A 23,718-nucleotide genomic window follows, 5' to 3' on the forward strand; every position below is an offset into this window, starting at 1 on the left:
GATCAGGTAGGCCAGAGCCAGCCTGAGGTGGAGGGCCTGCGTAGAATCAAGGCCATTGCCCGACTTGAGCACTGGAGTGCCCTTTGTGCCAACTTTAAGCACATGTGCTACCAGAGGGCCCCCCAAAGCCTCTTCAGCCTTTGCTACCAGATTCTTCTCCCTATGCCCCAGCCTGAACCCACACCCTCCCCAGCCACTCCCCCTCTCCAGGTTCAGTCTGTCAGTCTCAGGGGGTCTTTGCTGGGATAAAGGCCCAAGTTATGCACAGGGAAGGGGGTTGGCAGCGTAGTCAGCATGGAGCTGACCTGTCTGGTGGCTGTGTCCAGGTGGCAGGGCCCAAAGGGAGTTAGGAGGCCACAGGAGTGAGACGGAGGTTAGCGGTCAGCAGCGTAGCCCAGCGTCCCTTAGTGCCAGGCTGGTAGACAGGGAGCTCCGGCATCCCCTTACCCTGGGGGACAGCTACACAGGTGCTCTGAGGCTGCCCCAGTCAGAACTCCTGAGGGCGATGGACAAGTCTTGTGGCCGTCAGTTCCCGCCAGGTTTCCCAGTCCCAGATCCGCTGTTTGGACTCCACCTTTCGATCTTCCTGTAACTTTGTGATGTTGTCTCTGGAATGCCACCTCTCCTTGCAGGGAGGCAGAGTCCCCTAAATTCAGGCCTGGGAGACAGTAGACACTGCCCAGGGCATGGAATATTAAGTGTTGTCATGGGGTGGTTAACCACGGGATACACTCCAGAACTGCGTCGTTAGGTGGTTTCCCAGTCACGTGAACATGAATGGTGTAGTGTCTACACCTAGTTGGGGCAGGTCAATTGCTGCACATTGCTAATGCTCCTGAGAGCATCAAGGAGCCAACTCGGAGAATCACCAGGCTGCGGTTGGAGTAACAGGGTGGGAAGCTGAGGTAGGAGGATTGCGAGTTCAAAGCCAGCCTCAGCAAAAGCAAAGTGCTAAGGTGAGCCCCTGTCTCTAAATACAAAATAGGACTGGGGATGTGGCTCAGGGGTCAAGTGCCCAAGTTCAATTCCCAGCATCCCCTCTTTCCCCCAAAAGAATTTTTCAGCTCTAGTATCTTATGGGACCCTGTCTATGTGGTCTGTTGTTGACTGAGTCATTATGCAATGCCCCCGACTTTCAAAATTGTGACCTCTGTGACAGCTGATGCTAAAAAACAGGTTTCCTCGGACAATTCTGTTCTAGATTTCGTGAGTCACTTCACACCAGCCTTTGGTAGGTTTGAAACAATGGTTTATTGGGTGCCTCTCAGACTGAGCCCAGGCCCCCCTCAGGCCCACAGACCCAGCAGCCTGCAAAACCAGGGCAGCAGCCAGCAGCAGAGGAGGACCCAGAGGAGTGGCCTTGGGTTGGAGTTCCTGCTGGAGCCTGCTGGAGAGAGGGGATGGCAAGGAGTGTGGGGCTGACCTTCCTTGACCTTGGCAATCCCACGCCTCTGCCACCACTACTGAAGCTGCCTTTCACAGATAAGGGGCCCAGGGCGAGCGGGGCTATTTCCTCACTGAGTGGAGTTACACCACGTCCTGCCTTCTCTAGGGAGAGCGCTTCCCCGTTTTGTCAGCATTTCGGGGGCCCGAGGCCTGAGGCCCCACCACAAGCCCTGGTACCTGTGGTCCTCCATCCATAAGAGTCCCAGAAGCCAATGGGTCCCGGAGAGCTCACGATGTCCACGGGCCTGGTGGTGCTATTGTGGTAACCTGAGGATCGTCGCTGTCCTGCCCAGGGAAAGAGCCATACCACGGGTTGGACTCTAGCTTCCCGGGGCCCGGCGTCAGACACAGGCCTGGCGTCGGATTAAAGAACTCTCCCTGCCCCTGGACTCACTTGCAGTCCCCGAGGCACACGTGGGGGAGCATGGCTGCAGCCTCGAGGGGTAGCAGGCAGAGGCGCTGCAGAAGAAGTAGACCTGGTGGGAGGAGAGAGACGTCAAGGCTTCGGGGCTACTGGGCAGGAAGTGCCAAGCAGGGAGGTGGTATTGGGTGTGGGGCCAAGTTTATGCTGCTGCCAGCCAGAGAAATCTGGGTGTGCTGAGTGCCACCGCTGCCCTGTGCCCACGAGGCTCAGGGTTGCATGTGTTGCTTCCCCAGTTGGGGTCCAGGCCTTTCTCCCGAGGGCCCAAGACTGCAGTAGAGGGCCCGCAGGCAGGGACCACTGCGCTGTTGGGTGGAGCCCCAGCCCTCGGCCACTCCACCACCCGCCTCTGGTGCTGAAGGGCTACAGGGCTGGATGGCTCCCTTCCAGAGGGGATTCCGAGATGGGGTTTGACCAGACAGCTGGAGAACGCATTTGCCATCCCATCTTCCTGGCCCCAGAGACTAGTAACTGAGAACAGAGGGGATGACCAGTTACCACCGCTTCCAGAAACGGGGTCAGGGGAAACACCCAAGAGGAGTAGAGGCAGGAAGTGACCTGACGCGGTGCCTATAGGCCCCACCTATGGGTGCCCCTCATCTAGCCTGGGAGCATCTCTTGGCTCAGGAGGCTGCATGCTGGCGAGACGAGAAGGCAGCCTGCCAAGGGTGCCTACCAGAGGGATTCGTCTGCTTCTGTTGTAGTAAGAGGCAGTGACGTAAAGCAATCTGTGCCTTCTGTGACAGATGTGTTGTGCAACAGCCCCAGAGTTGGAGAGTACTGTGCTGCTTTTGGTGCCATCTGTATATTAATATTCAGCAAATCTAAACAGTCTACGCTTATCCACTTTTGCCTTTTAGAGCAGTTGCCGAGTTATAAGAAACTCAGTGAACACGCTGTTTCTGGAATCGGAAGCGAGGCCATGCTAGCACACCGTGGCCAGCTCAGATTCAGAGCTGACTGCAGCCCGGCTGGGCATTCCCCTTCTTCCTTCTGGAACTATTTGTCAGTGGCTTCTGCACTGACCTAAGATCAGAACCCTGTGTCCACTGCTGTCTGCCACACTCGGTGAAAGCCAACCGCCATCCTGGGCCAGGGTGAAGGGCATCCATTCACAGGGTCCTGGGGACATTTGGAGACCAGCTTATCCCCGACTCAGATGAGGGACTTGGGTCCTTCTTACCGGGCCCCTAAGGGCTCTCTGGGAGCTAAAGTCCAGGAGAGCAAAGGTGGCGACCGTGAAGCGCTGGTAGTGAGACCGGAAGGGCAGCTCTGCCTGGTCCAAGGATACCATTTGGGTTCTGTAGCTGTCACCCTCGAAAGGACACCTGGGAGGGAGAGAAGTCAGGAGGGTCTCTGGGAGGTGAGGCCAGCTGGGAGGGAGCCCGGGGCAACTCGGTCACCTGCTGTCACTCACCCGTCTGACAGGATGGGCCATTGGGGCTGCTGGAAAGGGTTGGCACTAGGAGTGGCCCAGCACTGGTGCAGCACCAGGACCAGACCGGGGTCTGTCCTCTGCACAAGCCGGACCTCCACGTGGACCGGTTCCCGGAGCAGCCTCACCAGGGGGTAGTCGCCCTCCCCGTAGTAGGAGCTGAAGGTCTCATCTGTAGGGAGAGGGGCTGCTCTGTAGGGAGAGGGGCTGTGCCTCAGGAAACTGGGAGCAGGAAGAGAAGGCAGCGGGATACCGTACCCTTGGCAATTCGCAGCTCCAGCCGCAGGGGGCCCGACTGAGTCACGGGGGCAGGCGACGGGGGCGGGGCGATGGATGCGTGGATGGGTAGGAAGTCACCAGCGTTGAAGAGACAGCGGACATGAAGCCTGGAGTCGAGAAGGTGGGAGAAGACGAGTCAGGGTGTCCCGTTGGCCCCAAGAGGGTACCAACGCTGTGGTCACCACACGGGGCAGAGGATGGACACTCCAAGCACAGGGCCACGGGCAGTGCTGACCAGCGGGCAGAGGAAGCTCGGCGCTGCCCACCGGGTCTTTCTAGGACAGCTGGATCCAGTTGTGCCAGGCCCTACTCTAGGAGAGGATCAAGATGACAACAGGGCCTTCTGGGGCTGGCTCCTGTGGCATTCGAGGCCTTTGGAGCCCGACAGTTGGGCCTGGTGGGGAGATCTGGGCTCCCAACTTCTTAGCGACAGGACCATGAGCGAGTGGTTTAACCCAAGCCCCAGTGGCCGCCCTCTGAGGTCTCTGGCGAGGACTGGGGCCATGAGTCCTCAGTGAGAACAGGAGAGCATCGGCGTCTTGCTCGAACCTGCAGCTGTGGTGGGCCTGTCACGGTGTCTAGTGCCCACATGCCAGTGGTCCTTCATCCCCACTGCAGATGGGCCTGCACCTGGCTCCAGGTAGGTGCTGTGTAGCCATAGTGACTCCACCCTGTTCTGAAGGCCCCTCGCCCTGTCTGGCCTTGTGTCATCTTAGGGGCCCTCCTGCTTAGTCTGGAGGGGTGACAGCTGTTTTTCCTCTGGGAATCCCCGATTACTGTGCTGAATTCTGACTTATTCCAATAGCACCCAAGTCCAAGTGTCCACAGCATGACAGGAACTTCTCTCCCCACCTCCTGGGCCAGAAGGACTCTGCTTCAAGCAAAAGACACCTGGGCCCTGACCCCAGTTTCTTGCCCAACCTTCTTGGAAGGTACAGCAGGGAGAGAAGGGGATACTTGGGCATCCACATGGTGCCAAGCACAGAATTCCTACAACCCATAGTTAGGATCAGTTCTCCAGCAGGGACCAGGCTGGGGCTGGTGTATGGTCTACTGTGGTCACACAATAGCAGTGGAGGTTTAAAGCTGGGCATGACAGATTGCCTTCTTGGCCTTCTTGGTCACCCCTACTGGCATCCTGGGATGGTTGGGCTACCCGAGCCAGCACGTCCGGGAGGCCCCCAAGGCTGTTCCCCCATTTCCTTCCTCTACCACATCCTTAGAGAACTTCAGCTGGAGGTATCTGCCTCATCTGTGGCTTTTTAACCTGAGATTAGCAGGTGGCAGCAGCCTCAGCCCCTTCCTGGGGCCCAGCAGGGGACACCTTCAGGCACTGAGTCTAGTTCTTAGAGGGGTAGAAGCAGGACTCTCAGGAACTGCCCTTGGCTTCTGTCCGAGTCCCATATGCCAGGCACAGACTAGGCATTTAATGCCATTCCCTCTGCCCTGTAGGACAGGCCCAAGAGGTGATCATCTCATCTAAAGCCACATGACCGAGGTAATAGAGCCCGAATTTGACGCAGCTGGCCCCAAAGCCCGTCCTGGGCTTGCCTTAGCTCCCTCACACCCACCCCCAAGGCCTGGCCTGTTCAAGGAGGGCTCCCTCTCACCGGAAAGTGCTGTCCCGAGTGATGGAACCCTGGGGTCCCTTCTGGACGTCGAGGTCCGACACCAGCTGGTTCTCATAGATGAGCTGATCGCCAACTGCCTGAGGGAGGAGAAAGCGGGTGAGGCCCTCCCAGGGAGGAGATGGCTCCCGCCCATGTTCTCCCTCCTACCTGGACCGTGGTGCCGCAGTGTGTGAGTGGAACTCGGAAGACCACAAAAGCACTCGTCTCCTGGGTTGGGGGACAGCTGGCAGGGGCATAAGCCAGGTGGATGTTGGCTAGCGTGATCCTGCGTGCCAAGGCCGTTTCTTGAGAAATGACCAGGATGAAGTAGCCACTTCTGAAACACTGGACGGTGGCTGGAACAAAGAGACCCCAGAGGCTGATCAGGGCCTTGGGCTAAGATCCATCCAGCACAGAGATGGGGGAACGAGCTGGGAGGAGAATGCTTCAGCACTGGCCTGGGAGCCAGGAGACCTGGGCCCTGTACTGTCCCCATTTAGGCCGGTGCTGTCCTGAGTGAATCCTCTATAGATCCATTTCTCATCCACAAAAGGGTTGAGGTGGACCCTTGAAGTAAGGTCAAAGGATTAGTTATCCAAACCAGGATGTTTTAAATCTAAAGGTCAGGGGTGTGCTTTGGGGACAATTGTCAGAAGGCAGGAAGGATGTGTTATCCTTCATCGCAGGGTCTCTGCCATCCACTGAGGTGGAACAGCAGATAGCAGAGGCGCCTCTCTTGCGGGCACAGAGTCCAGGAGAGCAGGTCAGTGCTGGGGGGCGGGGGGTTGTACCTGTGTTGCCATAGTAACAGGGCACTTCCCTGGTGTCGTCATAGCAGCAGCCAGCCTGATGACAGGCTTCCCTGGAGCTGTTTCTCACCACGCAGGGGATGTGCCCAGAGACCATCTGGCACTGCTCCTGCGGCAGGTGGGCACCTAGGGTTGGGGACAGTGATGAGAGCCCAGCCAGAGGCTGTTAGGCCTCCCGTGGTCCAGAGGGCTTGTCTTACACACCAATGTAGTCAGGCTCGTCCACTTCCCAGTGGTCTGTGGTACCCCGCTGAGGCCGCACCAGGGTAGGGCCGGTAGGCCCGGGTCCGAATGACAGCGGAGCAGCAGTCAGATGGACGAAACCGTGTTCTAGGTACGATGGGGTGGGCAAGGCGTAGCCAGAGCCAGGCGAGGGGTAGCTGGAGGTGCGGAGGGGAAGCAGATGAGAGGTGGAAGGTGAGGGTGTGGTGGGCGCCACCAGGCTGGAGTCTGGAGTCCAGGTGTGGTCAGGTTTAGGGCAGATCAGAGTGGCCTCCTGGGTGATATCCACATGACCATCTGGCAGCACAGCTTCCATGAAGACCCTCAGGTGGAACCGCCCGTCCTGCAGGTGAGAGGGCCACAGAGAAGCTGGGCAAGAGCAGCCGAGACCAGGCAGCGGACGAGGGGTCGGCAAGGGCTGAGCTGATGGTGGGGCAGGGAGCTGGGTCAGATGCGGGGTCCTGGGAAGACCTGCACCCAGGAAGTGATCTCCCCACCCACCTCCCCACCCAGAGCTCCCCGACCCTTCTTGGGGTCTGGTCTCCCCTGGCCCAAAGAGGCAGGGTCCTTAGGACAAGCTTGGTGGCTCAGAGCAGCCAGCCGGCCTACCTTCTCCAGCACGTGGCAGCCTCTGTAGTCGGCTGAGAAGACGGCCAGCTCCTGGGGCGTGGAGGTGACCCAGTGGTAGCAGACGGAGCAGTTATTCACTTCAAACCGGTTCCCAAATTCGTCTGAGATGGGGGAAAGGGAAGAGGGAGGGAGAGCTTGAGGGTGCTAAAAGGTGGCTGCTGGGGCCCACGCAGGAGGCAGGTGACCCAGGACCAGCCTGGTCTTGGGCCAGCCTCTGCCTCCGCTGGTCTGGGTTCCCACGTCTGGAAGGGCACAGAGGCTTTCCAGCTGGGGTTCTCTGGCGATAGCACCCAGCAGCAGGCACGGAGACTTGGTGCCCAGAGGATCCAGGTCTCAGGCGGTGGGCTGAGAACTTCACTTCCTGTGGGCTCAATTATCCACACTGTGGACGAGGTGGCCGAGCGTGAGCTTTCTCAGGCACGCGCAATGAGGGCAGAATGAGGACTCCAGCGCCGGGTGTGTTTGTAGAAAGGACTGAGCCGTTTGCCAGGTTAAGTGGCTGCCACAGTCACCTGGGGACGCCCCCCTTGTTAGCCCGGAACAGCCAGGGCACCTTCCAGAGTGGGTGCCTCCAGGGTTCTCGTTCAGTGCGCCCGGCAAGGCCGAGTTCTTCCCCACCTTGCAGACGAGGCTCACGGAGGTCTGTCAGGTGCCCGAGAGCACACAGCCTAGAAGCTGCTTGTGTAAATCTCCATCGCAAGGCTGCACCCCCTTTTCTCCATACTAGACTGTACCCAGAGTGATTTGTAGACCAGCCACCTGGCCTCAACTGTCTGTGGTTAGAAATGCAGAGGCTAGGGCTGCCTCAACAAGATGCCAGGTGATACCTGTGCACAGTGACCAGGGAGAAGTGGCTGGTGACCAGGGGGAGGTGACCCCCCTCCCTTGCCCATCTTTATGTGTGGGGGGCTGGTCACCCCTATCGGGAGGGATGCCTCTGCTTTTCCAGCCTGGCTCCAGGGGAAGGGTCCTCCTAGCAGCAGCAGCCCGGGAGGGGAAGGGGACCAGGATTCTCCCAGCGCTCACCCAGCACCTTGAAGCGGATTGTCTGGCCTGGCCTTGGAACGACGCGCAGCTGCATGCCCCAGATCCCACAGTCATAGCTGTGCCACAGGCCTGGGAGGCTGAGCTTGGGAAACGGCCCCTGACCCAGCCCCAGGGTGGCTGCGGCCAGCAGCAGCAAGATACCATAGAAACGCCCGGTCATGGTGGAAGCTCCCGCAGTCAGGTACGCGCAGACCTCTCCAGCAGCCCCCGCTGCTCTGCCACTAGAGCAGGGGAGGACTTATATGGGGGAGGCGGCAAGTGGCAGCCTTTGAGGACAAAGGGGGCCCACCTGGGGGAATGCCCACCTGGCCCGAAGGGGCAGTGGAGAAATTCCTGCCCCAAAGCAGAGGAGCACGCCCTCCCAGCCAGGGCCCTCAGGGGCTGCTCAGAAAGTGGTCCTTGGCCAGACTCCCTGGTTCTCAGGCTCGCAGCAGCTGAGGGTTGACGCTGCTCATAGAGTGATTGTAGCTGCCCAGGGCTGGAGGAGGGGCTTTCTAGAAAAGACGAGGCTGCAGGTGGGCTAAGGGTCAGCATCCATGGCTGGGAGGTGCCCTGAAGACCTGGGGTCTGTCTCCCTCCCAAGCCCCTCACCATCTCCTTCCAGCCCAGACAGCCCCCCAGGGCATCCTGCCTGCACGGGGACCTCAGGACTGAGGGGAAGAGAAGCCCCCATTATTTTCCTCCCCACCTTCAGCTAGACCCACAGGGAGAGGGCCTTGCCCCAGGAGCTCACGGCCAATAGGGGCCACAGGTGCGTCCTCTGTGACAAGCTCTTCATGGACTAACCAGGATTAAGCCAGTTAATTGAAGGCCATTTCTGATGAGCATCTTTTTTTTTCCTTTGGGGGTGGGGACCAGGGATTGAACTCAGGCGCACTTGGCACCTGAGCCACATCCCCAGCCTTATTTAGTATTTTATTTAGACAGTCTCACTGAGTTGCTTAGCGCCTTGCTGTTGCTGAGCCAGCTTTGAACTCACGATCCTCCTATCTTAGCCTCCCAAGCCGCTGAGATTACAGGTGTGTGCCACTGTACCCTGCTTCTGATGAACATCTTAATCTAAAAATCCAAAATCTGAAATACTCTTTTTAAGTGCTGACATAAAACACTAGCGGAAGATTCTACCCTCAGCATTATGTGATGGTCACAGTCGAAACACAGGCACGTTTGAAATAGTCTTCAAGCTACGTGCATAAGATATATATGAAAAATGAATGAATTTTGTATTTACTATTGCGTTCCCTCCCTGAGATATCTTAATATAAATATGCAGATATTCCAAGATTCAAAAAAATTCCCTAAATTGAAACACTCTGGTTCCGAGTATTTGGGATGAGGCTACTCAACCTGCACTAATATAGAATGAGTGAATCAAGACGGATTCACAAAGATTTAATTAATTGTAACAAATGTGCTGAAATCATGTAAGATGCTACTTATAGGGAAAACTGGGCGTGGGGTCCACAGGTTCGCTCTGCACTGTCTTCTCAGTTTTTCTGTTAATCAGAACAGTTCTAAGGAATGGTCTATTAACCACCACCGAGGAATGGCCATCGCCTTACGGAGTTCACTACACACCAGGCTCCGCCCTGACGCCTCGCTGGTGCCGCTTATTACACGGCCTCCTCCTTTGAGGGACTTCAGGGCACTAATTGACGGAGCAATGAGCCCAGGGCCCAGCAGAGTCTGAACTCAGCAAATGCCAGCAAGTGTGGGTCATTGGAATTCGCAGCAGCTGGAGGAGCTTGTGACTCATGCCCCACAGCCTGGTTCCTGTCCCCTGCAGTTCTACCTGTGACCTGGGCTGCGTTGTGTTTTCTGAGCTTTGAGGCTGATGATCGTAGACGGCAATGCTTACCTTGCAGGGTGGACGAGAAGCCTGGAGGAGACCCACGATGGGTGTGCTAAATTGTGTGTCAATCATTCACTGTTTGGCGGTGATGAGCGCTTCCTGGGACCGGAGCCCAGCTGGGAGAGCTTGGTGGATAGCTCTGAGGGCAGAGTCAGGAGAGGCGCCAACCGGGGTGGGGTGGAGTAGGGTTATGGAAGTGTTTTTGGAGGAAGGGCCCTGAGAAGGGATGGAAGGAGCCAGTGGGTTCCTGAGTGGTGGGGAGTTTGGGGCCAGCGGTAGACAGAGGTCAGTAGACAGGGCTTCAAGAGGGGGAGCTTGCAATCCCCAAAGACCAAGTGTTCCCTCTGACATGCGGGGTGCTAATTCGCAATAAGGGGGGCATAGAGGTATTTGGACTTGACAGAGGGGAGTGAAGGGAGGGGAGGGGGCATGGGGTAGGAATGAATCAGTCATTATTACCCCGGGTGCATCGAGGATTACATGACCTGTGGAACTCTACACCAAGCACAACCAGACCAAGGAGAAGCTGTGTGCCATTTATGTATGATGTGTCAAACGCAGTCTACTGTCACGTATAACCAATTAGAACAACAACAGCAAAAAATAAAATAAAAAAAGAATTCTAGTTTGATAAAATGTATGCATCATTCTCAATTTACCTCTAATACCTTTGGCTAATGCTTGCTTATTTTATGTTTGTACATTTCTTAAGGAGAAAATTAACAAATAAAAATTGTTTTTAGCAAAAAAAAAAAAAAGGGTGGTGGTGGTGGAGCTTGCAGGAAAGAGCTGGGGGAGGGGAGGAGGCAAGGCCCCAGGGGTTTTTTCTGGAAGGATAGTCGGTATTTAAACTTTTCATGTTGAACTTTATACTTTTTAACTTAGAAAAGATTTCTTGGATGCTTTTTCCATTTGTTCCAACTTCCTCTTTCTTCCTGCCTGTTTGGGCGCATGGGCACGTGCACACACCACACACACACACACACACACACACACACACACACACTTTCTTCCATAGCATTTGAGAGCTGGCTTCCCTTTTACCCCTAATTACTTTAGTGTGCTTCCCCACACCCCCAAAACCGTGAGTAACCACAGTGACACTGTCCAAATCAGGAAATCAGCAGGGGCATAAACTCAGTTGTCTAACTTACAAACCCAGCTCAACCTTCAGCAATGTTCTGACAATGACTTTTATAGCAAAGGAGAAGTTTTTTCCTGGTTTGGGATCTGATCCAGGCTCAAGAGTCTCTTCTGCCTCCTCTGATCTGGGGCCGCCCTCCCTCCGCCCGGGGTCTCCTTTGTCTTTCCCGCTTGACATTTTTGACCATTCTGTGGGACAGTTCTCGGGCTCTCCGTTTGGGTTTGCTGGTGTTTGCCTGTGTAGATTCAGGCGGTGCACTTGGGCAGTGTCTTGGCTAACGAGGGCTCCATAACAGACTCCGAGGTCAGGCAGTGTAAGCAGCAGGTAGTTATCTTCTCACGGGTCTGGAGGCTGGAAATCCACAGTCAAGGCATCGGAAGGTCTGGTATCTCTGAGGCCTGATTCTCTGGTTGTGCCCTCACATGATCTCTCTGCTTGTGCACATGCTGTGGCTCCTGGTGCATCCAGACTTCTCCTTTAAGAACACCAATCACCCTTGTGGCCTCTTGAATGAACTCTTTAAAGGCCCTTTCCCCAAATAGAGTCGCATTCTGCGGGAGGGGATTAGGGCTTCAATTTATCAATTTGGGGGACACAATAGGGTCTACAATGCAATGTTGTGTCCTCCTCAGAATGTCCTCAGGAGGGACCTCACACCAGTGTGTGCTGAAACTCTGGCCACAGGTCAAGGCAGTGGGAGTCCAGGTTCCCTGTGCTGACGTCCTGATGTCTCTGTAATTTAGAGTGTCCTATGGGAGACACGTGGTGACCGTGTGATTTTCCCGATCCATTCACTGGCCAGAGTGCTGGTTGCCAAGTGGCCATCTCTGGCCCCATCCCTCCTTCCACCCTGTGAACTGTGTGTTGTGGAGGGAGGTCCCGTGCTGAGATGTCAGGCACAGAGACCTGTGTCCCTTGCTTAGGAGCACAGTGCCCTGGGAGTCACTTGCCTGTTGTTTGAAGATAGGGAGGAGAGTAGTATTGGTGGGAAGGAATTAGGGAATGAGAGAGGTGTCGCCTAACTGACCTCGGGCCCACGGACAGCACGTCTCCCAAGGCCCTGGAAATGGGCAGCTGGCTCATGGCCAGGGGCAGGAAGATGCTGCTGTGGTTTGGACCTTAAATGGTCCTCTGAGGCCACTTGCCAAAGGCTTGGCTGTCGGCTTGCAGCATGGGCGGGGCTGAGCCTTCAGGAGGCAGGACCTATGGGAGGAAGTGAGGTCACTGGGGACGTGCCCTTGGACAGAGGCGGGACCCCGGCCCCTCCCTCTCTCCCTCTGCTTCCTGGCTACCTGTGTGAGCAGCCTCCCTCCCCACGGGTCCCCACCGCAGTGTTCTGCCTCGTCACAGACCAAAACAATGGAGCCAACCAACTGTGGACTGAAACCTCTGAAGCCAGGAGCCAAAATAAGTCTTCCCTCCTGAGAGGAGACTTTCTCAGGCATTTTGTCATAATGGAGGCAAAGCTGACCCACTCAGAGGCCTTTGAGGAAATGACACTACCCCGTCCTGGAGAGGGCACTGGGGACACTCATGGGTACCAGACCCCCTGGGTCTGGGAGGGATCCCAGCTCCTCCACTCACCTGCTGGAGACCTTGAATGTCACCTGCTCTGTGACATGCTTTCCTTGGGGCTAGTGGCAGTATCTAACTTAAGGTTGCTGATATTCCTCCCTGAGTCGCTTCCTAAATCTCAGCCTGCTTATTCCACTTTCCTTTTAAACCTGATTCTTTTAATTTTTAAAAGCAGGACTTCAGCCTCTTAATCTGAAACACGGGCCTAAGAATGATGATGCTGGGAGGTTTCAGTGTCAGTGCCCACTGTGTCCTCTCAGCCCCACCTAGGGACAAAGGGAGGGCACCAGGGGAGGCCCAGGCAGGGAACAGGTCACTTAGCTCAGTGGCCTGCAGAGTGACCAGGGAAGTCCCAACTGCGTACCACGCAGATCTTGCCCATGGCAGAGATGTTTCCGGAAGGCTGGGGGTGCACACTGAACATCAAAGGCAGCTCTGCTTCTCCCGCAGGGTACAAAGAACCTCAGAGAAATGCAGTCAGCTGGGATGAGCTGGGCGCTGGGGCTGGACCACCTGGCTCTGAAATCTAGCTCCTCTGCTCACTGGCTGAGCAGCTTTGGCCAAGTTACCTATCCTCTCTGAGCCTTAATCTTCCTCTCTGCAAGTAGGGACAAGAACAGTATCTGCCTCAGTGTCGGGGTAAAACTCGCTAGTGTATGACAAGTGCTTCGCGGGGCTGGCACAATGCCTCTCAACGTTAGTCTGACTATCTGTAGTGGGTTCCATGGTGACCCTCAAAAACACATGCCCATTCCCTAACCCAGGAACCCCTGACTGGGACCTTATTTGGGAAGAAAAATTAAAGGGCTTTACAGATGTAAACGAGTTAAGGATCTCAACATGAGGTCACCCTGGATTGTCCGGGTAGGCCCTAAATCCAATGACAAGTGTCTTATGAGAAACAGGGGAGACAGGGAAGCCGGGACTGGAGCCACCTGACGCTGGGCGGAGGCAGAACCCTCCCAAGAGCTCCAGAGGCCGCCTGGCCCTGGAGCACACCCACCTGAGACTGAGCGTGAAGTCCAGGGCCTGCCCGGCGCTCTGCCTCTGCTCTCCCTTCCTACCATTAAGACATCAGCCCTGGCTGTGGCCAGTGTGGGTGAAGACAGCCACAGAACTGCTCCAGGCCCCGGGGAGCACTGGGCGCAGCCAGCACTGCTCTGAGGACCTGGGGCCATGGGGTCTGCACGTGGACCCTCCCATAGGCAGGGCCTCTGCTTGGCCTTGGAGAAAAGGAGATCAAATAGGAAGGATGTCTGCTGCTCATCGAGAGGGTGAGAGCAGCTGGTGAAAGGGGCCTCCAGGGAGGGCCAGAGTGGCCGCAGACATGGTGACTTAGAGACGTGGGAGGGTGGAGCGAGAGGTAAGGTCTTCCTGAGACAATGGGCAACGCTTCCGTGGTTAGGGTTTTGAAGGATGCATAGGAGTTCACCAAGAGGCCAAGGGAAGGACTGAGATTCCAGAGCAGGGAGCAAGCAGCAGAAGGGCGCGCAGGTGGTAAGTGCTGGGGGTGACGCAGCAGCAGCAGCAGCAGCGATGCAGGTGGGGGCCCAGGAGGGGTTGGCGGGTCGTGTGAGGAGGCAGGCTTCCTGTGGCTGAGGTTGGCATCAGGGAACCCACTTGTGCCCCCACAAAATATCCTGTGGGGTCCTGTGGGGCTGCTCCTCGGCTGGGTGTGGGCACCTGAGGGCTCCGGCACTGGGGCTGGTGGGTGCCAGGCTCCTGGCTGCTTCCTGCCCTGGGCTTCACTTCCTCCTTGGCTGACTTCTCCAAGGGGCCAGAGAGGAACTGAGATCCTTGCTTCCTAGGGCAGGGCCGGGCGGCACAGCTGGCCCCGGGACGGTCCTGTCTTGGCCTCTGTGTGCACAAGACGCACTGGTGCCGAGCGCCCCTCCTGGGCCCACACACGGCGGTCTCAGAAGGAGCCTGCAGGACGAGCAAGGTGTGTGTGAGTGCACGTGTGTTAGTGTGAGATGGTGTGGGAGTGTGATGTGTGTGAGTGCTGGTGTGATTTTGTTGAGTTGTGTATGAGCAAGTGTGTGAGCGTGTGTCGTATGTGTGGTCATGTGCATGACTGTGTGTGAACAGTGTGCGTACTAATGTGTGAGAATACAAGTGTGTGAGTGTGGCTGAGCGTGCATATATCTAAGTGTGTATATTTGTAAGTGTGTGATGGTCCATGTGTGTGAGAGCATATGTACTAGTGTGAAAGTGTGCTAGTGTTTGTGTGTGATGGCAATAGTGTGTGTGTGAAAGTTGTGTAGGTGGATGTGATTGTGTGTGAGTGTGGGTGCATGAGCATATGTGAGTATATGTGTGTGAGCAAGTGTGCATGAGTGTGAGCATGTGTATTAGTATGTGAATGTGTTAGTGTGATTTTTTGTGTGTTATGTGAGAATGTGAATAGTGTGAGTGTGAGAGTGTGTGATTGTGTTAACAAGTTTGTGTGTGAGAGGAGTGTGTGCATGAAGGTATGTGTGTGCATATGTGTGAGCGTGCATGAGTGTGTGTGAGTGAATGTGTGTGTTTGCAAGTTTGTGAGTGCATACATGCATGTGTATATGTAAGTATGTGTGTGTGCATGTGTGCATGAGTGTGTGTGTGAGAGTGCATTGTGTGTAAGTGTGTGTGTGTGTGTGAGACTGAGTGTGAAGGCTTTCCAGGGCAGCCTGGCAAAGGCCTGGGGGGAGAGGGGCTGGGCAGGTGAGGTGGGGGAGGGGCTGGGCAGGTGAGGTGGGGGAGGGGCTGGGCAGGTGAGGTGGGGGAGGGGCTGGGCAGGTGAGGTGGGGGAGGGGCTGCGCAGGTGAGGCGGGGAGAGGGCGCAGGGGGCTGTTTGGGAGCAGGGCCAGGGGACGGGGAGCCTGGCTGTGGAGCCCAGGTCTGCGAGCCGTCTCCTGCGGCGGGAGCTGGTGCCCTTGCAGGATGCCCCGGCCTCCGCTCATCCTGTGACTTCAGGCTCTGGCCTCCGGGGAGGTTGGACTGCAGGGACTGCAGGGCCCTGGAGGTGGCTGCGCCTTTCTCCAGCTCTGAGGGAACACTGGACACAGGGCAGGGCAGGGTGTGGTGGGGCTGAGGACCTGGCCCCCAGCCCTGGTCCCCAGCTGCTCACAGGAGCCTGGTGATTGTGGCTCGTGGGCCCAGCCCTGCCCCTGCTTGGGTCAGAAGGCTTCCTGGGCCTGAGGCCCTGGCTGACCAGCTTCCTGCCCCCTGACCTATAACCCCAGGGCAGCTCTGGCTGGCCAAGCCCACGATGTCCCCAAAGCACACCCCTCAGACAATTCCGAACTTGTACTCGCCCCGCACTCTGCCCGGCTGGGGGCTGAGCGCCTTCTCCTTATCACCCCGTCCTCCTGGGGGACGCAGCCTCAGAGGGGCGCTCGCTCCCAGGCCCTCGGCTAAGAGGGCTGTCTGACCAGTCCCCTGCCGTCGGGGACCAGGCCCAAGGACCCCCAAGACCTCCTCCAGGTCTGGCCTTTTGTTTCCTTCTGCAGTCCTGGGATTGGGCCGGGGCCTCGCGCCTGCTTAGGCAGGTGCCCTGCCACCAGGTGACACCTCCAGCCCTTTTATCTCTTATTTGGAGCCAGGGTCTCACTTCAGGCTGGCCTAGAACTTGCGACCCCCTCCTCAGCCTTCGTGTGACTGGGGTCTGGCTCAGAGGTTCCGTCTCGGTGTGGACTCTGGCCTAGCAGCAGCGGCTTCCCCAGGGAACGTGACAGAAGTGCAAATTCCCGCTCCACCTGGACCTTCGGGGTCAGAGGCCCGGGTCAGAGGCCCAGCAACTGAGGCCCTGAGGGGGTCCTGCTGCCATGGGAAATCAAGGTCTGTGCTGTCAGAGTTTGCCAAGGCCCTGGTCACCCTCCCGGGACTCCATGTGGGGACCCATCTAACAGTCTTGGTGGCCTCCTGCCCCCAGTGAAGGCCTGACTCATCCGTGGCTCCATTGAGGCTCCGAATGCCTTTTCTCCTAGACTCAGGCTGAATGTGTGTTCCCTGGTCACTCGGAGCCATCTGTCCTTTCCACCCAGCCAGTGAACCCCCACCCAGCACCCCCCCTGCTCCAACACCCTCACGAGACTCTTCCTCTTGGACTGACGGGTGTTGGCTTTTGGTTCCTGAAACCCCGACCTCGGCCTCCTACCCACCCAATGGGTAGTTGCTGTGGGGCTCAGGGCTTTCAGTGTGTGTGCAGGGGCCATTTCCACCATGGGAGTGCAGCCAAGGGCCCCAAAGCCCCTTGGGACATGAAGAACAGGGTGCATGCCCTTCTTTTCTTCAGAAAATGACTCAGGGCCCTGCTCACATGTAATATTTATTTTTTGTTTGTTTACTTATTTTAGTAACTAGTAGAATTTAGTAACTTTTTTGTTTGTTTAGAATAAGTTGTCCTCAGGGATGGCTGGGAACCAAGCCATGACAATGATTCCAGGATTGGAAACAAGAATAGAGAAGTTTCAGAGGAAAAAGATTTTAGCTGGAAATGAACAAAGGGGCTGCCATGAGAGGTGGTGCGGGATGTTCACTGCACAAGGGTGACTAGTTGGAGGAGTCAGGAGATGGCTGAGATCCAGAGAGAGGCCTGTGCCTCATGTCAAGCCTGATGCCCTAGGGCTGAGATATTTCTGTAGGGGAGAGGGGTGGTTATTTCTTATTCCACAGAGCAGCCTGTGCTCCAACCCCAGCACTCGGGGCTGGTACTACGCAGAAGGAGTATCTTTTAAAATTCACATCTTGTGGGTGCGGTGGCGCACGCCTGTAATTCCAATGGCTCAGGAGGCTGAGGCAGGAGGATCACGAATTCAAAGCCAGCCTCAGCAAAAGCGAGGTGCTAAGTCTCAGTGGGACCTGTCTCTAAATAAAATACAAAAAAAGGCTGGGGATGTGGCTCAGTGGTGGAGTGCCCCCGAGTTCAATCTCCGGTATCCCCTCCACCCCCGCTGGCCCCTAGGTTCACATCTTACTGCCGTGAAGTTCCTCACCTCGTCACGTAGCTAGGAAGAGGCAGTGCCAGATGCAGACACTGGCGGACTGGCTACAGGGTCCTCGGGCCTCACCACCATGGGCCGTGCCTGAATGGCCTTCTCATGGATCAGTGGTGGGGACAGGGATGGGGGCACTTCCCCAAGGTGGGTGGAAACAGCCACCTGTTTCTCATGAGGCTGCAGGGCTGCAGGCATCTGTGTTTGGAAATCCGAGCCTCCCTGGCCCAGGGAGAGGCCGGATGAGCAAGGTCCCTGCTGCTTCACCATCGGGGCTGGGAGAAGTGCTGTCCTGCTTATCCACCCTCCACCCTGTCAGGCTGTGTGCCAGCCCAGGCCTCAGTGGGACACCCTGCATTCTGTCCTGACTCAGTCTTGACATGTTTTTTTGAGCATCTGCGGGCTGCTGTGAAGAAAGGGTGTCTGACCCCCAAAAGCAAAGCAGAGGGTGAGGTCAGGGAACGATGAAGCGCAAACTACAGGATTCAAAGTTCTCTTACCCCAGGGCTTCCAGCCTATTCTAAATGAAACCCGGACAGCCTTGGCCTCCAGCCTATGCCCATTTCTCCCCCAGGGGGGAAGAAGCTAATTTCTTCGAGCACTTGCTCTCTCCTCTAAAAAAATACAAAAAGGGCTGGGGATGGGTCAGTGGTGGAGCCCCCTGACTCCCCTGGGCCCGCACTCGCCTCTGCCTCAAAGCAGACACTGCTCCTGCTCACGGGTGACAATGCGGGGCTCAGCAAGGGGAAGTGACCGGCCTCTGGCTGTGGGTGTGGGGCCAGCGCTGGTGGCCAGGCCTCCCACGCTCCTCCTATCCCCCTGCTTTCCTGGGTCCCTGGTGCACAGGCACCCATGCCACTTGGGGACCTTCCTCTCTGAGGACTACGGTGTCAGAAGAGAGCGGTCCAAGGAGGGTGGAAAGCAGGGCAAGGCATAGTCCTCATCCTCCTGCACGCCGTCACTCCAAAGCACACCCCTGGACATACAAGCCCCCACTTTGCTGCACACAGTGATGGCCCCATGCACACTCGCAGTGTCCTTGGGCTGCAAAGACTCCTCCATAAAGGACCGGGTGGAGCAGGGGCTGCTGGCAGATGGATGAATGGTTCTCCATCAACAGCGTGAGAGCTCAATCTCTGGCTGTCACTGCCTCCCGCCCCCAGACAGACACACAAGCACACGCACACACGTGCGCGCGCACACACACTGGAGCTGACAGCTGTTTCCTCCCTCAGCCTCACTCCTCCCCTCCCTCCGCCTGCCCTGCACCTCTGTCTGGCTGCTGCTAGGAGCCAAGTGCCTGCAGGGCTGGAATCCTGTGCTGCCTCTGTGCCCAGGTAAGGAGGCCACGGGCTGGGCAGCCTTAGTGCCCTCTCTGGACCCACAGGAGAGGGCAGAATTTTACCAGAACAGAGGGCTGCTACAGGATGGCAGAGGAGTGAGTTCACGAGATGTGAGGGAACTTGCTGCTCAGAGGGTGGAAGGAGTCAGCTTTCTCAGGCGTTAACTAGAGGCCAGGCGCAGTGGCAGTCGTTGACCTGGGGGAAGATGGCACCAGCAGGTTTGAGGTAACTGCCCAGGTTTGCCCAGCCTGGAAGCCAAGGAGCCTGGAATCAAGCCCAGGACTTGGACTCCCCAAACTTGTGTTCTTGGGCCCCTGCACCCCAGGACCCCAGCTGCTGGGACGGAGGATGGGGGCTGTCTCCATGCAGCCAGAGGGACCCAGGTAGATGGCTCCAGAGGGCCCAGCAGGACTGTGCTCTCCAAGCATCCCGTGGGACTCAGGCAAACATTAGGGCTGAGAGGGGATGGCATGCACCGGGTGCGCTGGGAGAAGAGTCCCAGCCCCTGCTGCAGCCGAGGACAGAGAAGCCACGCTTCTCTGCTAAATGGGGTCTCATGGGGTTATTGGGAGGTAACTGCAAACTAGAAAGCTTGGGAAGCAGCACCATTCTCAGGGCACCCAGGCTAGCTCCCTCCCCACCCACCTGCAGAGCTCAGCTTCAAGGGACCCATCTCCCAGGGAAAGTCTAGTGTGGATCCCAGGAGCCCAACCTGTGAAGAGCGGGATCCCTGGAGGGAGTGGATTTTCTCACCCTCTGCCATCCTAGCCGGCCAGGTGTTGGGCTGGGAAGAGGAGCACTGAAGGCCATTGCTCCCGTCTTTCTCTTCTTTCCTCCTTCGTCCCTGTCTTAGTGCCACACTGTTGCTCCTCTGTGTGGCTGTGCTGCTTGGGTGGATTGGCGAGTTTTTCAAACACTCCTGTCTCAGTTTCCTCATCTGGAAAGTGGCAGAGACAGAGCCTAGCACCTTTCTCTCAGAGCCATGAGAAAGATGGGCACCTATGCAAAGGACCTTCCAGGGTCCCTGGAGTGTCATGAGTGCCCAGCGCAACTGAGCTCCCATGCCCTGCTCTGTCCCCTCTCCGCGGCAGGGAGCCTCCACCCCAAGTCAACCCTCCTCGATCTCCATCAGCTTCACCCGAGTCTTCACCGGAGGGCTCTGGGATTCTCTGAGGCTGTGAGCATGTGTGGCTGGCTGTGAGCATGTGTGGCTGTGTGCTGTGTCTGTCAGATTCTGGCTTCTCCAGCGCGGGGTAGTGACTGGATAAACAGCTGCTGGGGGGTGTGTGGGTGAGTGAGAAAATGAACAGGGATGGGTTTCCTGGGATTGGTAGCATTGCTATGACTGCCCCTAGGAGGAGGGTTTGTTTGGTACCCTGGGGCCATCGGGTGGGTCCTTGTGCCCAGCTCTCTCTCCTCTTATCTCATTTCCTTTCCTACTATCAGAGGAGGGGCCAGCTCTGCTTTTTGCGGTCAACACACCCAGCCAGCCACCTCTGTGTGACCAACAGACTCCGGAGGACCTGCAGAGGCAAAGCCTGGGGTGCTGGGGAGGGCTGGTGGAGACTCTTCCTCCCACCCCCTTTCTCTAGGTGGCTGCAAAGCTCCTGCACCAAATGGGGGCTGTGTCCATCCACCAGTGCTCTGGGGCAGCAAAAAGGAATTCTGCACGGCCTGACCTCCATTAACCACAGTTCTGTGGACCAGGCCTTTTTGCATATTACCTCATGAGTTTATTTTATTTTTATTCTGATAGCCCATGAGTTAGAGATAGTTATGAGGAACACCCACGTTACAGGGGAGGAAACGGGCTCAGGAAAGTTCAATGACTTGCCCAAGGTCCCACAGGGAGCAGGTGGTGGAGCTGGGATGTTGGTCACTCCAACTTTGCTCAATGTCACTGGTCCCCAGTGGCCCCACCTATCACATTGGCAGGTCACCTTATCTCTTAGCAAGGTTCCCAGGGCTCTCTCTGGTTCCTAGGGTGTCCCAGCTCGGCCAGACTCAGCGTGTCCTTCTCCACCACAGAGCTCCGTCATGTTGGCCAACACCACCCTGAAGCCACTCTGTCCCATCTTGGAGCAGATGAGCCAACTCCAGAGCCACAGCAACTCCAGCATCCGCTTAATCGACCATGTGTCTGTGCTGCTGCACGGGGTGGCCTCGCTGCTGGGCCTGGTGGAGAATGGACTCATCCTCTTCGTAGTGGGCTGTCGCATGCGCCAGTCGGTGGTTACCACCTGGGTGCTGCACCTGGCGCTGTCTGACCTGTTGGCCGCTGCCTCCCTGCCCTTCTTCACTTACTTCCTGGCTGTGGGACACTCATGGGAGCTGGGCACCACCTTCTGCAAACTGCACTCTTCTATCTTCTTCCTCAACATGTTTGCTAGCGGCTTCCTGCTCAGCGCCATCAGCCTGGACCGCTGCCTGCAGGTGGTGCGGCCGGTGTGGGCGCAGAACCACCGCACGGTGGCCGTGGCCCACAAAGTCTGTCTGGTGCTCTGGGTCCTGGCTGTGTTCAACACCGTGCCCTATTTCGTGTTCCGGGACACCATCCCGCGGCTGGACGGGCGCATCATGTGCTACTACAACGTGCTGCTTGTGAACCCCGGGCCTGACCACGACACCACGTGCGACTCGCGCCAGACCGCCCTGGCGGTCAGCAAGTTCCTGCTGGCCTTCGTGGTGCCGCTGGCCATCATCGCCTCAAGCCATGCGGCTGTGAGCGTGCAGCTTCGCCACAGGGGCCGCCGGCGGCCGGGTCGCTTCGTGCGCTTGGTGGCGGCCATCGTGGCCGCCTTCGTGCTCTGCTGGGGGCCCTACCACATCTTCTGCCTGCTGGAGGCGCGGGCGCACTCAGTCCCTACGCTGCGGCCGCTTGTGTGGCGCGGGCTGCCCTTCGTCACCAGCCTGGCCTTTATCAACAGCGTGGTCAACCCGCTGCTCTACGTGCTCACCTGCCCCGACGTGGTGCGCAAGCTGCGGCGCTCGCTGCGCACAGTGCTGGAGAGCGTGTTGGTGGACGACAGCGACCTGGGCGGCTGGGCCGGCAGCCGCCGCCGTCGCGCCTCCTCCACCGCCACCTCGGCCTCCTCCCTCTCGCTCGCGGGCCGCCTCGCGCCCCCGCTCCGCCCCGGGCGGCTCCTCCGCTGGCTTCGAGGCAACAGCGCAGAGCCTTCGCAGAGGGACCGGGCACGATCCCAAGACGAAAGGGGACCACTGAACCGGGCGCTGAGCACCACCTCGGATTAGCCCAACGGCCTGCGCTGCCCGGAACTCAGGGCTCGGACCTGCTTTCTCCCCAAGGCAGAGGCAAGGCTCGAATTAAGCGTCAAGACTACCGCAAGGCCTCGTGAGCGCTCAGGAGTCAGCGTTTTGAAGCACCCTGAGTGACTTAAGTTTTTTCAGAAACGACCTGGTTGAAACCGGGCTTCTCAAACCTTGAAGTGCCTATAAGTCACCTGGGATCTTGTTAGTTTATTTCAGTGGGTGGGGCGGGGCGCGGAGATTCTGCTTTTCTAATACTTCCCAGGCAGTCACCAAGTGCTGCTGATCCAAGGACCACACTTGGAGTAACATGAGGCTAAACTCAAAAGACTTTTTAAGACTAGCAGACAGAGTCCCAATGGTACAACTCCCTGGAGCCCAATTTTACCAGCTGATGTGACTGTGGAAGGCTAGGGTAGGATAGTTGTACAAATTTTTGGAGTAAAATGAGAAAGGTTTGAGAAGCACCATTCCAGATTAAGGCCTTCAGGTTAGGTACTCAGCCAAGGTTTGAACTAGATGCTTTCTTCTGCAAATCTTCAGGATTAGCTTCATGGGGTTCAGGGAGCTTAACTGTGTTAACTCTGTTCACTCCATTCCTATTCTGAGAGCACATCTAAGACCTACCCAAGCTACTTAGTACTGTCCAGAGCCCCGGGGGTGCCATGGTCAAGTGCTTGGGAAACCTGGGCTAATCCAAGTCACTGTGCATTGTTATTGGAGGTCTAGCCTTTGGCATCTGAATGGACACAGCAATTCACAGCACATGACATTTTCTAGTGAACCTGACCATGGCATCCTGAGCCCTGGACAGGACTGGCATCCTACAAGATGCCCTTTGGACAGTTAATCCCAAGGTCTTTGCAGCACCTGCCACCTGCCCACATGGGGAATGGGGAGCATCACTTTCAATGGATGCACAGGTGGGGCAGCTTGTACCTCTGTGTAGCACTTCCACGGCATGGTCCCTAATGCCTCTGCCCACCACGGACTGGAGGGCAGACTGCTGTGCCTCAGTGCCGCACGCCAAGGACTGACAGCTGGTGCCAGCAAATATTTGTTTGGTTGGCGGAACATCAGTGGAAGAGCAGGGATGAGAAAGTCTTTGTGATCTTGGTCCATTACTCCTGACCACTGAAGGCCGGGGCCACCAAGGACCAGGGTGGCCAGCTGTTAATTCTGGGTGCCAGGCAGGGCAGCCCACAGCATGTGCACTGCAAACTGGATAGCCAGATGTCACCCTGTGTGGCCTCCTGCTCCTGCTGTTTCTCAGCACTTTTCACACCAGACACACCACACACTTGACTTGCTTACGTTTTTCCCATCAGAATAAAAGCTCCCGAGGGCAGGGAATTTTGTCTATATTCCCTGGTGCCCAGAATTGTACCTGTATACCAGAGGTATTCAATAAATACTTTTGTTGTAGACCAGATGGGCACGGCTTAGATCTGTGGGACTTCTGCAGTCTGGTATAGGAAAGGGGCTGCTAGAAACTGACTCTGCTTCCTGCAGTCTCCCCATTTTAAACCTTCAGTGTTCAAGTGGGGAGGAGCTGGATTCAGTTTGCTGGAGTTAGCGGGGTGCAGAAGTAGCCAAAGCAGCCTCTGGGAAGGTGTAAGGGACTTGGGTTCCTGATTGTTGGCCTCCAGGCATGAGCTGGAC

The 23,718-nt window shown here is 56.9% G+C and overlaps 2 protein-coding genes across 3 annotated transcripts in view; one reads left to right on the forward strand and one right to left on the reverse strand.

Moving 5' to 3' along the window:
- Positions 1–23,448, forward strand: part of Ptgdr2 (prostaglandin D2 receptor 2) — a 28,074-nt gene extending 4,626 nt beyond the window's left edge. The window contains exons 1-2 of one of the 2 annotated variants that reach the window (XM_026407606.2): positions 18,703–18,783; positions 20,818–23,448. In XM_026407606.2, the coding sequence (XP_026263391.2) occupies positions 20,827–22,041 (1,215 nt within the window). In that variant the 5' untranslated portion in view covers positions 18,703–18,783; positions 20,818–20,826 and the 3' untranslated portion in view covers positions 22,042–23,448. Of the gene's footprint in view, positions 1–18,702; positions 18,784–20,817 lie in introns of those variants that run through there. The other variant, XM_026407603.2, reaches the window with a different exon arrangement.
- On the reverse strand, positions 810–8,059 carry Zp1 (zona pellucida glycoprotein 1). Its single transcript, XM_026407520.2, is given in 14 exon segments — positions 810–900; positions 1,301–1,338; positions 1,341–1,384; positions 1,624–1,731; positions 1,841–1,922; positions 3,051–3,195; positions 3,285–3,474; positions 3,561–3,688; positions 5,192–5,289; positions 5,360–5,547; positions 5,983–6,126; positions 6,205–6,565; positions 6,832–6,953; positions 7,879–8,059. Coding segments are annotated over 14 exon segments (1,920 nt in total).
- Positions 23,449–23,718: the final 270 nt, after the last annotated feature.

This window comes from Urocitellus parryii, chromosome 4, assembly GCF_045843805.1.
Source record: "Urocitellus parryii isolate mUroPar1 chromosome 4, mUroPar1.hap1, whole genome shotgun sequence".
Lineage (NCBI taxonomy): Eukaryota > Metazoa > Chordata > Mammalia > Rodentia > Sciuridae > Urocitellus > Urocitellus parryii.